The sequence below is a fragment of the Sarcophilus harrisii genome, chromosome 4 (assembly GCF_902635505.1).
Source record: "Sarcophilus harrisii chromosome 4, mSarHar1.11, whole genome shotgun sequence".
NCBI lineage: Eukaryota > Metazoa > Chordata > Mammalia > Dasyuromorphia > Dasyuridae > Sarcophilus > Sarcophilus harrisii.
This window is the reverse complement of record NC_045429.1, coordinates 96,210,390-96,227,336: the sequence shown is the minus strand read 5'-3', so window position 1 is coordinate 96,227,336 and position 16,947 is coordinate 96,210,390. Positions and strand designations below refer to the sequence as shown.

Genomic DNA, 16,947 nt, shown 5'->3' with positions numbered 1-16,947 from the left:
TTTTACTCTCTTCCGTGGTTTCCATTTACTCTGACATCTCTAGTGAACTGGCCCATGGTACCTTCTCTTAAGTAATTTATAAAGTAAGGTTTAAAGCAGCCTCTTGGGACAACTCGGGGGTCTGGAAGTTCAGATGGAAAGGAAGCCCAGATTATTCAAAGAGCAGACACCATCTTAAGTGATTCAGGGCCTGACACCCCTTTAACACATTTATAGAGTGAGTCCCCCTACCCTTGAGGTAAAAGCCTTTTGCATAAAGCTTTAACCAGCTTGCCCCCTCCCCCAAAAGTAGTGACTTTACTCCACAGTCATAGTCCCCTGGAGTGCTACTGTTGGTAGAATTGGACAGTACCTTAATTTTCTGAACATCCAAGAAGTTAAATGGATTGATAAGTTGTTGCTAGGAACACAGTTGAAGATTTTTTTTATTCATACAGACACTTGGGCTAGAGAAGCAAAGGCCTCTGGTGCCATGTTGGCCCCTCTGACTATCAACCAAACCTGGACAAGCAGTTTTTGCTTCAGAAGCCAAAAATATAAGATGTTTACTACTTCATTTTTTCAGATTTACTGACAATAATAATAAATCTAAGCAGTGGTTTAAAGACCTCTTGTGAGTCTTTGGAAAGGATGTATGGGTCTGGCCTCAAAGGGACTTATCTTGGATTTTCCTCCCTCGTCTAGCACATCATGGGGAGCCCCCACTCAGCTTTGGCTTCTTGGTGCCCAGGGTTGATTAAAGAAAACTTATTTTTGTTTTGTGGAAGTACCTTCCATATAACAATAACCAACTATTTATGAATATATGAATTAGCCACTTCTACTAGGTCTGAACCAGCAAATTGTGGTTACAAGGTCATGGGTGGTTACTCCTGGATAAGATTTGAACTTGTCAAACAGTCTTTTGCAACTAAAGAGTTGCCTCTTATCTACAAAGAATCAAAATTGAGCATACTCTAGTTACTATATTTCATGTCAGCACCATGCTCTCTGAAGAAGGGCACTTAGGTTGCAGTATTACAATGTATGCTTCAGTTTCAGTATCCCCAAAGGCCAGCTTCTTCTGTATTCAGTTCTTCACTTAACTTCAATTATACAATATTTCATTTCAGTTAGTTACAGATTTACTGAAAAGCAGGATGGGACATAAACATTTCAAAATAAAATTCTGTTAACAGTCATCTTAAAGAGAAAATGATCTGTTGGGTTCCAAAGTTATAATACTTTTAAAAATCTGTATTTTAGGGGCAGTGAGGTGGTGCAGTAGAGTTCAAAACCAGGCCTCAAGACTCTCAGTAGCTATGGGATCCTGTGCAAGTCACCAACTCTGATTGCTTTGCCCTTCCCTCTTGACCCCCAAATTATATGTGTGTGTATATAGCTACATTTCCTAGCCTATCCATTAAAATGAGGCTCTCATTTAAAACAATTTTTGCAGACGAAAGATTGTCCTTGAAGTCAATATATATTGATATTTCAGAGTCTAAGGAAGGGCTAGAAATGCATTTTGTATACTTTTCTCAGACTAGAATAGATTTATAATTATATCAATTATATTACTAAGGCCACAGCAGTGACTGGTGCTGGAAGGGGAGAAGGGAAAAGTATAACTATTAAGCTGGGGCTTTTTCAAGTAGATCCAGGGCTTCTAAGCTTTCCTAGGTATTATGGAAGTGTTTTTAAACGTCAAAAGGTTTGAATACATGGGAATTAATCCTCACGAATGAGGACTACGGGCCAGAGGGCTTAAGATATATCTCCCTGACCAGGCTCAGAAATGCCCACAAGAGGCCTGGCATTCTTAATGATGTTATCTCTACTCAACCTCTTGGTGAACAAGATATGCTTGTTCTCCTAGAATCTTTCCATCTCTATTCACCCCACCCTCACTGGACAAGTTTGTAGTTCTTATTTCAGGATCATTGTGTTTCACTAAAGGGAAAGGTTATGAAAAAAGTCACCAAAAGCTCCAGTTCATCCTTTTTCAAAGTGCTGGAGCCTTTGGTGTGGTTGAAAAACAAATTGGTATATGTAAGGGAGAGCCTTCTTGTACCAGTTTAAATTCTAGAACAAGGATGTCCTGGTTTGTTGTTCAGAGAGCCATCTCTGACTCTTTGTGACTTAGTAAGTCATATTGTCCATACTAGAGAGCTTTGACATTTCCTTTTCCTGGGCATTGAGATAAACAGGTTAAGTGACTTACCCAGCATCATACAACTAATCAGTGTCTGAGGAAATTTGAACTCAGGTCTTGCTATCAACTGTCTACTGTGCAGCCAGTTTCCAAAACCCTTCTCCAACATGATAGGTGAAAATACACATAAATAGTAGACAAGAGCTTGAAATTACAAAACACTAAATTTGGAAATAGGATGGGTCTGTAAATGAAGAAAGGAAGTACTCCCAAGTTAACTCTTAAAAATGTTTTAAGAAATGATAACTAGATGGTTAGAGCATACTGACCTTGGAGTTCAAATCCAGCTTCAGATTCTTAATGCTTACTGCCATGTGTCTCTGGGCAAATAATCCCAGTTGCTTTGGGAGGAAAAACAAAGTTGGGAGATTTGATTAAATTTAACAAACACTTCTTAAAGGCCCTACTTTGTGTATTGCACAGCTGACAACAATCCCTAGTGAGGTCCAAACCAGATTACAATATAACTGGGAAATATTTAACAAAATAAGTAAAAGTAGAACACAGATAATGTTAAAGATATGGTTTTCTTAGCATTTCTTATATAGTGCTTATTTGAGTTAGACACTCCTGTATAGGAAAGGTTTAAATTAAGACATGGATCCTGCCCTTGTGAAACTTAAGATCTCATAGGCTTTGACACATAGCTCAGTAAGGAAGCATCATACCAGAATAGTGCATGGTCGAAAGGTGCAAAGTGCTATGGAAGTTGGTGAAGGATGTTCCAGAATGAAACAAAGGGTCAATATTCCAAAAAAGATTAAGAATCCCTGGATTTGAGGGGGAAGCAAATGGCAAACTACTCCAATAGTATGTCAAGAAAATCCCAAGAGTTGTCATCAGGAAAACTGATAAGGGGACAAAAGTTGTTAGGGTATGGTAACATTTGGCAACAATAAAATACTTTGGAAGAGGGGCAGGAGAGGGATATAATGTTGATAATGTCCAAAGGCATCAATGTTGCTAATTAATATCTACATACAAAAGAGCCTTCCCCTCTTTCCACACCATATGATAATAGTCTTTAGCTCATGTGCTGCCCACCTTCTGTCAGACAAACAAACTTTCTTATACCTTAATAATATTTCACATACAAATTGCCTGGCATTGGATCTGGAACCCTCACTTCCTAGAGATGCTCTAGGGAGGTACTGGTCTACAAATAGTTCATGGGCAAATGGGAACATCCTTCTGGTACTGCATATCAATGTTTTTGAATACACAGATAGAATTTGTACCTTCTCGGGCAAAGAACGGATCTGGAATCAAATGAGAAATCAATTTTGAATCTCCCTAATTGTTTGAATTTCCCTAATTGTTCCCCACCCCCAATCCTAGCCAATCTAGAATACTAGGATGAATTAAAGGAATTCACAACTAGAATTTTGCTTTGAGAGAATGAAATTTGGCCTTATAAAGCTGACTTCATAAATTGTGTACATGGTAGCTCATCCCAGACACCATTACCACTAGCTCATCAGTTACTGTACATCTTTGAGAAGAACTCGACCATCCCTGAGAACAGTGAAACGGGAACAGATGAAAAATTGCAATTTCTTTCTTTACAAGCTAGAAAAAATATTAAAGATGATCATTCTTAAAGCTAGGGTGGCAATACTTTATCCATCCTTAGATGAAGCTGAAAAACACTTAAGTCCCTCAATCTGCCCCGAAGCAGGGAAAAGGCTAACTAGAAGGAATAGAAATTGCAGACAGATGTGCTCTGGGTAACACCTGAATCAGGCCTGTGATTTTGTATCCCAATGTAAATTCTGAGATGAACTAACTTGAAAAGTCTGAAGATAGACAAAATAAAGACACGGATAGACTTTTCAGGAAAATACCGATATAATTACGAATGTATCCCCAGGTTACTCCCAGAAAACTATCCTTTAGAATAAGGATTTAAAAAAACAACAAAAAACTCTCGACACACTAAAAAACAAAACAAAGCAAAAACAAAAACCATTATTCAAGCGATTCCACAAAAAGCTTCCCGGGGCGCATATTGGGATGCAAACTCAAAAGTTAACACTCAAGTATGCAGGTTGGTAGGAGGGACACATGAAGAAGGAGAATGGGAGGGGAGTCGCACATCAGCTTGGACCGACCTTTATGCTACACCTAGCGACTAGGCGAGGGGAAAGGCTCACCTTGGTCTGGAGAAACACGATCGCCTTCTCCCTATTACAAATTGCCCAATGAGCATCTCCGGCGGGGATATTCCGTGAGCGGCTGCCCAGTTAGGAAGTGAGGGGCGGATTTCTTTGGGGGCCCGGCCCAGTGAGAAGAGCGCAGAGTGGGGCCCGACTCAAGCAGCAGCCCAATGGGGGCCGGGAGGAAGGCCGGCCCCGGGGCTCGGCGGGGATATATAAGCCGCCGCGGGAGAGAAGCGCCCTCGGATTTGCTGGGTTGGCAGAGACCCGTAACCTGTCCGCAGTCAACAGCATCCTCCCATCTTCGCCGTCGGAGCAACCATGGTGAGGGCAGGCCCTGAGGAAGGGGCCGGGCTGATGGGAAGGGGCACTCAGTTACGGGGGGGCCCCCGAGCGCTCCCAGGTGGGGTTAGGGCCACATGAGCTGCGCACAAGGAATCTAGCCCGACACCTCGGAAGGGAGGGAAGGGGGGGCTGGCTGCTGATTTACTCAGTTGCCTTTCTGGATCAGGGACCCTTCAATTCAGCCCCCCCCCCTTATATAGAAGTTTCTTGGGGATCTGGCTGGAATTTCTGACTTTCCCCTGCTCCCTTGCTTCTCTCCTGGTTTCTCTGCCAAAGGACACAATTTCCACCGCCCGTGAAGTTTGGACTCTCCGAGGCAGAGGGAGGGAGCTGATAGGTGTGTCGTGCTCCTGGTTTCGGACTGGTTCTGGGTGCCTTGGCCCGATTCCGGTCTGGAGCCCGTCGCCTTCCCTCGCGTGGGATGAGGGGGCGGGGCGCAATGTGCAGTTTCTAGCTGCCGGATCTGAGGAATTCCCTTCCTCCCGGTGCAACAGGAGGAATGTCTTTGTGCGGGTCCCTTTAAATGTTTCTAGGGAGATTTTTTGGGGGGTGGGACTAAGCCTGCTCGATTTCCCCAGGCTGGCCCGCGGGAGTCAGCGCCCTTTAAGCGCTCCCCTTTTGTCTCTGAAAAGTGCTGGTGCCCTTGGTTGGGGGAAAGAAAAGGAACAGAATATGGGATTCAGTTCATAAGAACTCATCTACCTGGAAATAGCGGAACGGTCCCCGTCTTTCTAAACTTTCTGGAGAATGACTAGATGTTCCCCACTTTGTTTCATCCGGTCCCGCTCTAGGTGAAGACAATAACCCACTAGGAGGGTTGGGGAGTGGGGAGATACCCTTGCAACTTACGCTGTCCAGCCTTGGTTTTAAGCATTTCCAAGAGGTACAGGGTACTGACCAATCCATAACTCCGGTGGAACCAATCAGGCTCCCTCTCCTCTGCCTGGAATCCCAGTCTTCTTGCTTCTCCTAATTAGGGAAGAGAAACTGCCTGCCTGTCGGGAGAGAAGAGGAGGAGGGGTAGAACGGAGGTCCTGAAAGGGAGCTGCTTCACAGTGATTGAACTCCTTCTGGGAGCTTGAGGCTGCAAGTTAATTCCCTAGGCTAGACTCTCAAGTAATGCAGTGCTCCCAGAAGGAATTCCCTTCTGCAGCTAGCAGTTGATACCGCCTTTACTGGTTGTAAAGGCAGGAATGAGGATTGGACCAACACAAAGAGGATCTAACCTACTAGGCAATCGAAGAAGGGCCCCTTACTATTTTGTTTTGTTTTGTTTTTTCCCCTAAACTCTTCTTCCCCCATCCTGAAAAAAACAGAACAAACCTATCCTCACTGATGTATTTCTTTTCCTCATGCAGCGTGAATGTATCTCCATCCATGTCGGCCAGGCTGGAGTGCAGATGGGCAATGCCTGCTGGGAATTATACTGCTTGGAACATGGTATCCAACCCAACGGTACCATGTCCAGTGACAGGACTCTGGGGGGTGGCGATGACTCCTTCAATACCTTCTTCAGTGAGACTGGAGCTGGCAAGCATGTGCCCAGAGCAGTCTTTGTAGATTTGGAGCCTGCTGTGATAGGTAAGGGGTGGAGAACCAGGAAAGAAAAGCTTCCCCTCCCCCCAGCCGGCACTCCTTGCCCCAGGCCCTGGAGTCCTTGGGGGGCCTGGCTGGGAAATGAGCCTGCCATGGAATTCGGGCCCATCTGCTTGCCAAATCCACAGCGCCCTCTGCCGCCCTTGTCCGGAGGGGGAGAGCCCCTGCCCGGCCTCCAGAGCTGCTTTTCCCTGGCCCTGGGGAGAGCAACCCCAGTCTAGGAGTTAATCATCTGCATGTGGGTGGAAACCGACAGCCAGGAGTCCTTTTATCCCGCCTGAAGAGGCATAGGGCAGGGGAAACTGGAACTGCTCCCACTCCCACCAAGGAGCCTCCTCCGCCTCCCCAAGGAAAAGCATTTCCAGACCCACCCGAGGGGAATGGGATTTTCATAAAATGGCGGCTGCTCAGCCAAAGTAATCCAACCAGTGGCTCCCAGCAGGAGACAGATTGAATTCAGGGCTGCTGCTCTCTGCAGGCACCCCATGCCTTTCCTCTTAGCTACCTCAGCTGTGAACCTCCCCCTCTCCAAAAGCCCCAGCAAGTGACAAGGTGGGGACTTGTGCGCCTGCTCATCATTAGTATTGTTATTATCAGCATTAATAATAAGCATTTCTAGATGCAAAGCAGAGAGTGGGTTCATCAGATGAGGAATTTCTTCCCTTTCTGGCCTTTGGCCTTTAATAACAATCATAGCTAGTATTTCCATCAAGGGCAGCTGGGTAGCACAGCGCATAGTGCCTGCCTTGGAATTAGGAGGGCCCAAGTTAAAATTTAGCCTTAGTCACTTAAGTTGTTATGGGACTATGGACTAGCCACTTAACCCTATTTGCCTCAGTTGCCTTATCTGTCAAATGAACTGCAGAAGGGAATGGCAAACCACTCTAGTATGTTTGCCAAGAAAACCCCTGATGGAGCCACAAAAAATCAGATAAGCAATAACAAAAGCATATATGGTTAACCAAGTGCTTTATAAATGGTATCTCTTATCTTCATGATAATCCTGGGTGGAGGGTAGCCCAGGAACAACCCAGGAAGTGTCCTAAAAGTCAGATTTGGAATTAAGTTCTTTTTAATTTCTATCCACTGAGCTAGTTAGTTGTGTACCTCTAGGTTTTGCTTGAACCCCATCCCAGTTTTTCTTCCTTACAAACCAAAACAGGTACAGATCTATGTCTACAGTGAGTTCTAATAAACTTGTAGAATTTCATAAACTTAATAAATCTAATTTATTAAATATACTAAATAAATTTAATTAATGAAATTATAGAATTTCAGGTTAGTGCACTGTAATAGAAAGAGCCAGACTTGAAGAGACCAGGGCTCAAATCCTGACTCCTGCTGGACATGATAACTGTTATTCTCTGACCTCCCTCATTCTTCTCCCCATTTGTAAAATGGAATATTATTCCTACTACCTCCTTACTCTACTGGATTGTTCTAAAAAGCACTTTGAAGCTACAAAGATTACCTAATCTCCCTTCCCTGAGCCCTGGAACTAAAAGTTAAACAATAGAAGCTATTTGAGTGAAGGCCTCTAGGTTAAATATGTCCTTCCTTTCCTCCTACCCAGACTTTCAAATCCACAGACCTGAAAGCCTGGGATGAAAGGTGAGGAATAAGCTAGATTCTTCTCCATTCTATTGTTTTCTTATGGAATTCATTAGAGGTTAGTGATGTTTTGTTTATTTTGCAAAATATAGTCCAATTCAGGGAAGACCAAAGTCCAAATTCAACTTCAGATGCTAACTGGGCAAGTCATTTAACCACTGTGTTCAACTGTAAATTGAGAATCATAATAGCACCTACCTCAGGGCTGTTGTAAGTGTCAAATGAGCTAATTGTAAAGTACTTAATACATTGTCTCATATATAGTAGGTGCTTTTAAAAATATTTGAATTAGGGGCAGCTAGGTGGTGCAGTGGAGAGAAGACCAGCCCTGAAGTCAGGAGGACCTGAGTTCAAATCTGTTCTCAGACACTTAACACTTCCTAGCTGTGTGACCCTGGGGAAGTCACTTAACCCCAATTGCCTCAGCGGGGGAAAAAAAATTAAATCTCAAAAATACTTGAATTGCACATGCTTAACCTATATCAGATTGATTGGCAGAGAAGGAGAAAAATTTGGAACCCACAGTTTTGCAAAGATGGATGTTGAAAACCATATTTACATGTATTGGGGGGGGGGGGAAATACTATTAAACAATTTTTAAAAATACTTTCTTAACTTGTATTAACTTACCGATTCTTCCTTTTCCTCCCTTCCATTTTTCCTCACAGATGAGGTCCGGACTAGCATCTATAAACAGCTATTCCATCCTGAACAGCTGATCTCTGGCAAGGAAGATGCTGCCAATAACTATGCCCGGGGTCATTATACTGTTGGAAAGGAAATAATTGATCTTGTATTGGAGCGTATCCGAAAACTGGTGAGCTGGGAAAATGTGGCATCTCCCCTTACATCCTTCCCATCCTGACCTTTCTGGTTGGCTACTATTGAGCACCCAGTCACCATTTCCCCAAGGGTCTCTGGGACCTTAGGGGTAGGATTTTTGTGTAGGAACATAAGAGTAAAGGAAAACCAGACCTCTACTGACCCACCCTTGCCAAAGCTGGTGGTACCCATCAAAGTTGACACCTCTAACCATTTTTCTGGTCGTCCCCCATCAAGGGAACAGTTGTTTGGTCAACATGGATGAGAAGTATTCCAAAGGAAGATGTTTATGGGTAGTGATTAAACTAGGGAAAAGGTACCTAAAGGACACTAGCTAACTCGAGAACTTTTCCCTAGATCAGGCTTCCTAACCTTTCATGTTTGTTATGGACCCCTTCTCGCAATGTTTTTAGATACATAAAATACATTTCTGCATCCCCAAGCTAAAGATCCCTGCCAAAAGGGAAATTATCCATCTTCTGTGACATCTAGAGAGTTAAAATAAACTGATCCTCTTCTCACTTAGAGATCTATTGGCTTTTCCTGTCTCTCTTACATTATCAGACCTGCCATGTCTATTTGAACTATATATCAGATACAATCTAGAATGCTAGATCCGAGCAGATAGGAAGTAAGTAGACTCAGTGGCTGAACACCTCTGTGATTATTGCCTGTCTTTATCCACATCCACTTGACATCTGTTTTCTAGTCAATTAATTGTGAATTCAGGGCAATACTCACCAGCCTAGAAAGGTACTGGTTAATCTTATTCATTATATCCCATTGTATTCCCTACCTGGCGGGGATTAAGAGCTGGAAATCTATCTACCCTGTAGCTAGAAAAATAATCCTGAGTCTGAGATCCCTCTTTTTGTTTTTTTGTTTTTGAGAAACAGTTGTAAGAAGTCTTTAAGCCAATCTTCTTAACAGAAAACACTACCAGAGCCTGTATTAGGAACATTCTAGTAACTGAAGAGTGATATTCTCCCTAATACCTGCCTTAACCCCAAACTACCATGACATAGTGATGGTCATGTCTCTCAAGAGCTTTTCAATTTCTTTATGGTAAAGCTAGAGGATGTTTGATCCTGGGGAAGCCCACAATCATGCTTATCTCCATTGTGTTCGTACAGCTCCCTCGCCATTTAACTGCCTTATAGATCATTTCTTCCCTAAAATCTACTGGGGTGGGAGCAAAGGGAATTCTTTTTCCTTTGTCAAGGAGGTCAAGAAATGGGGGCGAGAATGCCTCCGTGTGTGGGAGACTTTGTATTCCCCATCTCATCCATGTGCCCTGCTTGTTTTCCTCCCTCCCAGTCGGACCAATGCACTGGACTGCAGGGATTCCTGATCTTCCACAGTTTTGGGGGTGGTACAGGTTCAGGCTTCACCTCTCTGCTGATGGAGAGACTCTCTGTGGACTACGGCAAGAAGTCCAAGCTGGAGTTTGCCATCTACCCAGCCCCACAGGTGTCCACGGCTGTCGTGGAGCCTTATAACTCCATTTTAACCACTCACACCACACTGGAGCACTCGGACTGTGCCTTCATGGTGGACAATGAAGCCATCTACGACATCTGCCGCCGGAACCTGGACATTGAGCGCCCCACCTACACCAACCTCAACCGGCTCATCGGCCAGATCGTGTCCTCCATCACCGCCTCCCTGCGCTTTGATGGTGCCCTCAATGTGGACCTCACGGAGTTCCAGACCAACCTGGTGCCCTACCCTCGCATCCACTTCCCACTCGTCACCTACTCGCCCATAGTCTCTGCTGAGAAGGCCTATCACGAGCAGCTGTCCGTAGCCGAGATCTCCAATGCCTGCTTTGACCCCTCCAACCAGATGGTCAAGTGTGACCCGCGGCACGGCAAGTACATGGCGTGTTGCATGCTGTATCGAGGGGACGTCGTGCCCAAGGATGTCAATGCCGCCATTGCCACCATCAAGACCAAGAGGACCATCCAGTTTGTAGACTGGTGTCCCACTGGCTTCAAGGCAAGTAGGAGGGGGAGGGAGCAGTCGGGGTGATCCCTAGTATTTGGTCTGGGAATACAGTAACTATAAATCTGCACTAGTTTTAAACACCTAACGGATAAGCCTGAGTGGGTCCCAGTAGTTGTATTCACTGCACTTGTATCTTCAGGGGAAACAGGGAGCTGGCTTTCTTGGGTAGTGAGAGAAGTTACTGGATACTCAAGAGAATAAAAACGCTTTATTTGATCTGAGGCAATCAAAACTAAGAAGATAGAGCTAGCACCCAGACCTTCCCTGATAAATAGATCAGAAATGGAGAAAGTTATTAGTATGAAGTTATTGTTGAGACCAGGAGATTTTTTTTTTTTTATTGTATCCCAGAGCTTAGCACAATGCCTAATTCATAGGAGATACTTAATAAGTATTTAGTGAATTGAGGGACCTATCCCCTTTAACTCCTGTGCCCCTTCTCTCACCTTGCTGTGGAGATCAAGGATAAGGACAACCCAACCCCAACCTGAGGTGCTATTTTAGACTTTCTTGGTTATCCTAGGTTTTAGAACTCTGGTCTTGGGATTCTTCATTTCTGTCAACAAGAACAACAAAAAAGAGAAATTAAATCATGTCCTCTTACTACTCATTTTACAGAAAACTGGCAACTTAATGGGCTTCTCTGGGCCTGCGGCATCACAGCTGGTCTGTCAGAACTGAGATTAGAACCTGAGCTAGAATCTGTATTACCATGCAGAGTTCATCCCCAACGCCATCTTGTTGCTTCTGGGCACATTTAAAATTGGCCCTCTCTCAAATGATAGGTACCTACTTTTTAAGCAGTTAGGAAAGACCACTTGGATCTCTTTTTTACAATTTGTATTACTTTGATCTCTGAGGCCTCAGAGGTAACATATGATCGAGTTTTTCCAGTGTCGTGTCTGGGCAGCGTTTTGTCCTGTTGAAAAGTTAAGTAAAAGCTATCCCAAATGGTTAAGTTAATGGGGGGTTCTGTCCAAAGAGAACTTCCTGGCCTTCTGAGAGCAACAACCCTTTTTTAAAGTAACTATTGTGTGGAAAGAATAGAGGCAAGCCCCATTAAGTTATTCAAAACAACAGGTTCATCCTGGAAACCAGGTGTTCTCAGAGTAATATTGCCAGAGGACTAAAGGAAGTAGAGATTGACAGTATATTTGTCCAAGAATGTAGAACCACATCAAAATGTGTCCAGGTTGGGGCAAGACTGAGGAGCCCATCAACTGGGGCTAACTCTCCTTGTCTCTTTTCAGGTTGGTATCAACTACCAGCCCCCGACGGTGGTACCTGGTGGAGACCTGGCTAAAGTACAGCGGGCAGTGTGCATGCTCAGTAACACTACGGCCATTGCCGAAGCCTGGGCCCGTCTGGATCACAAGTTTGACCTCATGTACGCCAAGCGGGCATTTGTGCACTGGTATGTGGGCGAAGGCATGGAGGAAGGCGAGTTCTCCGAGGCTCGGGAAGACCTGGCTGCCCTGGAGAAGGATTATGAGGAAGTGGGCACAGACTCTATAGAGGGTGAAGATGAAAGTGAGGAGTTCTAGAAGTCATCCGGAATCCAAAGTCGTCTCAGTCTTTCATATCTTTCTCTTCTCCCACCTCCCCAAAATAAAATCTTTTCTTACTAGCAATAAATGTGGACTTTCGTGCATGTGTGTGTACATACATGTGTGCACGGATGCACCACTGAAGCTTAGACTGCTGCTTTTCTCTGGTCTTTTATTGTTCCCTTCTCTCCCTTTTAGCTAGTCTGAAAGTAGTAGACAATGAAAGCTTTGAAGGTGAACAGGTGAAGTCCCATACTTCCTCTCAGACAAATTCCATAGTCTCTATCTTTTTATTGACACTTAGATCGTTATCTCTGTGGAAGGCCTTAAATGAAGCTGTCGAGTCATTTCCACCTTTCAGGACAACTTTCCTTCCTTTTAGACTCGTCTTGCCATGAACAGAAATCGGCTTCTCCTAGGCTCTACTTGTAGGCCAGGGACTAACATTCACGTTGTCTGTCTGAGCTTATCTGGGACATTTATAATTAAAAGCTTGTCATACCAGTAGCTACCTTTATCTGTAGAGTCAAGTCATGCTGCAGAACCCCACCCAGGGAATGCTTATCCAAAATTCTCATCCTATAGATAACCCAACGGGGTTTTTGATGAGCAGGTGTATGTCTATATCAATTTGTCAAATTGGTTCACTTGCCCCTCATCACAGTATTTACCGCTTTCCAATTCTATCTTTTTCTTCCTGTCACTCTCCCTGTATGGAGTATATCATAGGCCTTTCTACCTGCCATGTGGAAATGTCTTTCCAAATCTTGCCTGCAGTTTCTTTTCAGTCTTTGCCCTCTTTTCTCCCTGACTCCAGTTCCCCACCCATCCATCATTCCCTTTCCCATACACACCCATTCTTATCTGTGGAACATCCACCCATGCTCCTGGCAATGCTATTTTAGCCACCATAACCTAGCCAGCTGCCCAAAGTCCTTCCCACAGTGGCTGTGTACTCTTCCCTAAAGGTAATTCCTAACCCACCAGACTGCCATTATTCCTCTATGGTAAAGTCATTTGTATAGGGCTGGGACAGATGTAGGGGGAAGTGATTTGGAGAACCATCTCTGCTCCTGAAAGATAGTAAGCTTTTAATAAATGCTTGTTGACTAACAGGGAAGAGAGGTGATATCTGTTCTACATTTGCCTGTGGGATCTTGGCAGCCGGCTTCCAGGGACCCATGACCTACAGACAACAGCCACTCTGACAGGTGGTGTGCACAGTCAAACCTGTGTAACCGGCTGCCCCTCCTTTTTGCTGCTTTCAGAAATGTTTCCTGCATAAATGGATGCAGTAGGTTCCCATGGAAAGAAGATTTAGTCCAGACTCAAGGCCTGGGTTTAAATCTCACCCTTGTATCCTCCCTACCTGAAAAACTTCCCTTGTTCTTGGTTCCCTCCCCTACAGAAAGGAAGTTTCTGATTGGAGGATGTGAAGTGTCTTTCAGCTGGATTTCTATGACCCTGTGCTGCAAGCTGCCCAAGTCCTTAGGATGTGGCTAGATTTCTTCCTTTCCCTCTCCCTTTGGGGAAGTGGAAACAATCTCTCATTTCCTTATGGCTTTCTTGAATCTGCTCACACCCATATTTCTAAAGGTCACATAAGGTAAGGACACTGATCTATAAGGTTAGGACTTAGTGAGGTGGGAGTAGGGCCACAAAACTGGTACAGCTAGCACATTATCACTGTCACCAGGTGGAACAGAGCTCTGTCAGCCAATGAGCTGCTCATCTTCCCCACTGTATAAAACTGAATTTTTCTTTTTTCTCCTCTTATAGAGGGAAAACTAATGACAAGACAGGAAAGTGTGGAGAATCAGTCTTAATTCTCTCAGTGTCAGTACTTCCAGCAGGTCTGTCTGTATTGGCAGGTGTCCCAGGAGAAGCCAACTTTTTTTTCCTCTAACCAGACCCATGATTTCATTGGTGTGGGGAAACTCCTTTAACCAATGAAGTTCTGCCACATTTGGCCTTGGAAAGTAGCCTGAGGCCCTGAGGTTAAGTGATTTGGCTTTGGTCTCCTAGCTAGCTGAAGTCAGCTCTATCCATCAGCCATCTTGTTCTTAAGTTCATGGCGTGGGGGAGTGAAAAATGATTCTTTACTTCTTTGTTATACTTCCATATTGCAATGAGCCTTTGAATTTCAGCAAAATCCTATAAGGTAGATAGCACTGGACCCAAAATAAGTAATTTTGCCTTAGCTAAAATCCTCTTTTTTTTTTTTTTAAAAAATAAAGGTAAGGTAGAAGAAAGAAATTTAGGAGGTCTCGGTCACTTAAGAAAGATCCAGAACAGAAAAAGCCTTACTGAGCACAAAGGAAAACAGCTTGATCATAAGGCCTTCAAGAGAGGTGGTACGGTGTTGACTCTGGAATCAGGAACACTCATCTTCCTGAGTTCAAATTTGACCTCAGACACTAATTCAGTGGTGAACCTGAGCAATCCTTACATAATCCTGTTTGCCTCAGTTTCCTCATCTGTAAAATGAACTGGAGAAGCAAAATGCTTCAATATCTTTATCGAGAAAACCCCAAATGAGGTCACAGGCCTCAAACAGACACAATTAAACAACACCATCAATCATGATCCAGATACTGCGCTAAGTGCTAAATGCTATGGATATTACCCCCCAAAATAGCCTCAAAACAAACCCCAACCCAGTTCCTGCTCCCCCAAAGTTCACTGTCTAATGGAGGAGACAAAATGTAAACAGCTATGTACAACTTAGATCTCTACAATATACCCAAGATAATCGGAGGGAAGAGGCTTGGAATGACAAATAGAGGATTTTATATTTAATCCTGGAGGTGATAGGGAGCCACTGGATTTTATTTGGGGAGAGGAGGAGCAGGGGGAGGAACATGGTCAGATTTGAACTTTAGGAAGACTCTGACAGGCAGGTGAAGGCTGGACTTGTGGGCAGACCAATCAGAAGATTATTGCAATAGTCCAGACATGAAACAGTAAAGGCTTGAACCAGGGTATGGCAACTTTAAAGGAAAGAAAAGGTATATACAAATGATGTTGGGAAGGTAGAACTAACAGGACTTAGTGACTGATTAGATATAGGGATGGGGAGAGTGAGGAGTTGAGAATGACTTCTAGGTTGCTAACTGGGGTGACCTAAAGAAGGCTGGTATCCTTGACAGTAATTGGGAAATTAGGAAAGTGAGAGGGCTTAAGATAGAAAGAGTGAGTTCAGTTTTAGATATATTGAATTTAAGATGTCCATGGGACCTATATTCAGTTTAAGATACCTATTGGATGATCTTGCGATGAAGAGAGCCATCTGCACCCAGAGACAACTGTGGGAAATAAGTGTGGATCACAACATAATATTCTCACTCTGTTGTTGTTTGCTTGCATTTTGTTTTCTTTCTCATTTTTTCCCCTTTTTGATCTGATTTTTCTTGTGTAGCATGATAATTGCATAAATATGTATACATATATTGGATTTTTAAAAAGGAAAAAATATATACATTTTTTTACTGGACACACATTCACTTTAAGATGTCCAGTAAGCAACTATAAATGCAAAGGCTAGCGATCAGGAGAGAGGAGGGTATAGGTCTGAATAAGAAGATCTGGAAATCATACAAATAGAACTGACAATGGGCTCCACAGAGCTGATAAGATTCAGAGCCCTATCTAACACTATATCTTTCTGACCCCTCTATCTAGTCAGCCCTTACTAGGTAAAGTTTACATCAAAACAGCTATCATAGAATTTGTTATTGTTCAGTTGTTTTCAGTCATATCTGATTTTCATAATCTCAATTGGGATTTTCTTGGCAAAGATACTTCAATGGTTTGCTTTTCCTTCTCCAGCTCATTTGACAGGTAGGGAAACTGAGGCAAACAGGATTAAGTGACTTGCCCACACAGCTAGTAAGTTTCAGATTTAAACTGAGGAAGACTTATCTTCCTGATTCTGGGTCCGGCACTCTAGCAACTATTGCCCATAATAGAATTATAAGATCGTAAATTTAAAGCTGCAAAGAATCTTAGCTGCATTCAAGTCCTCCCTTCTCCTACTTTATAGATGAGGAAATTGAGACAAAGGAAAGTTGAGATTTGTCCTAGTAAGTATCCGAAGGGGAATTTGAACTCAAAATTACCAACTCAAAGCCTGAAGCTCTATTCTCTATTCTATATTGTCTCTCTAAGCTCTTTCACTACCTTCCATCAGTGCAGGCAGTGTTAAGGGCTATTAAGGAGTCCTTTGAACTTGTCTTTTTGAGTGGCCATACTTTCCAGAAATACTGGTCCCAGAGCATTCAGGAGGTCCTGACTGGGTCAAGGACAAATTCTCCCCCAGCTGATATAATTTGTTGTTTGCACCTAAGCTGGATTCTCTGTGTGTCCTTGGGAGGCAAGACAGGCACCAGTCAGTCTATGCCAGGCTTGGGAAAATGTTTGTGCAGCTGGGGTTCTTTTCAGATAAACAGACTCTCCTGATGCCATAGTCCAGCAAAAGAATGTAGCTTTTGCCATGGCCTGGTCCCTCCTTTTTGGGAGGGATGACAGCACCTTTCCCCTCCCATGATGGGCCCCTTTCTGTTTTCTCTTCTTCCTTTTATTGTCCTTTGGTAATTTTGCCAATTTCTCCAAGGATCGGGAACTCCTTGTGCAACTCCCACATGCAAGTTCATTTTTCTTGTGATATATC

The 16,947-nt window shown here is 43.7% G+C and overlaps 1 protein-coding gene and 2 long non-coding RNA genes across 3 annotated transcripts in view; 1 reads left to right on the top strand and 2 right to left on the bottom strand.

Annotated features, from left to right (window-relative positions):
* Positions 1-50: 50 nt before the first annotated feature.
* On the bottom strand, positions 51-4,618 carry LOC116419087. The gene is made up of 3 exons (XR_004229334.1): positions 4,348-4,618; positions 2,464-2,535; positions 51-121 (listed from the first exon to the last, which is right to left on the bottom strand). It is a non-coding gene; the product is annotated as an uncharacterized LOC116419087 (long non-coding RNA).
* Positions 4,592-12,431, top strand: LOC100920562 (tubulin alpha-8 chain). The gene is made up of 5 exons (XM_003767573.4): positions 4,592-4,674; positions 6,054-6,276; positions 8,571-8,719; positions 10,042-10,722; positions 11,982-12,431. Exons 1-5 carry the CDS (start codon positions 4,672-4,674, stop codon positions 12,273-12,275), a joined length of 1,350 nt encoding a protein of 449 aa, XP_003767621.1. The 5' UTR covers positions 4,592-4,671; the 3' UTR covers positions 12,276-12,431.
* LOC116419085 overlaps positions 10,734-16,947 on the bottom strand; it is a 75,577-nt gene continuing 69,363 nt past the window's right edge. The window contains exon 8 of the long non-coding RNA XR_004229330.1: positions 10,734-11,287. This is a non-coding gene — a long non-coding RNA (uncharacterized LOC116419085). The remainder of the gene's footprint in view (positions 11,288-16,947) is intronic.

What these genes read in the sequence shown, in the direction of transcription:
- LOC100920562 (XM_003767573.4), top strand. An exon ending in TTTGGAGCCTGCTGTGATAG is followed by an intron (nt 6,277 to 8,570) that starts GTAAGGGGTGGA and finishes TTTTCCTCACAG; the next exon opens with ATGAGGTCCGGACTAGCATC. An exon ending in TGGAGCGTATCCGAAAACTG is followed by an intron (nt 8,720 to 10,041) that starts GTGAGCTGGGAA and finishes CCTCCCTCCCAG; the next exon opens with TCGGACCAATGCACTGGACT.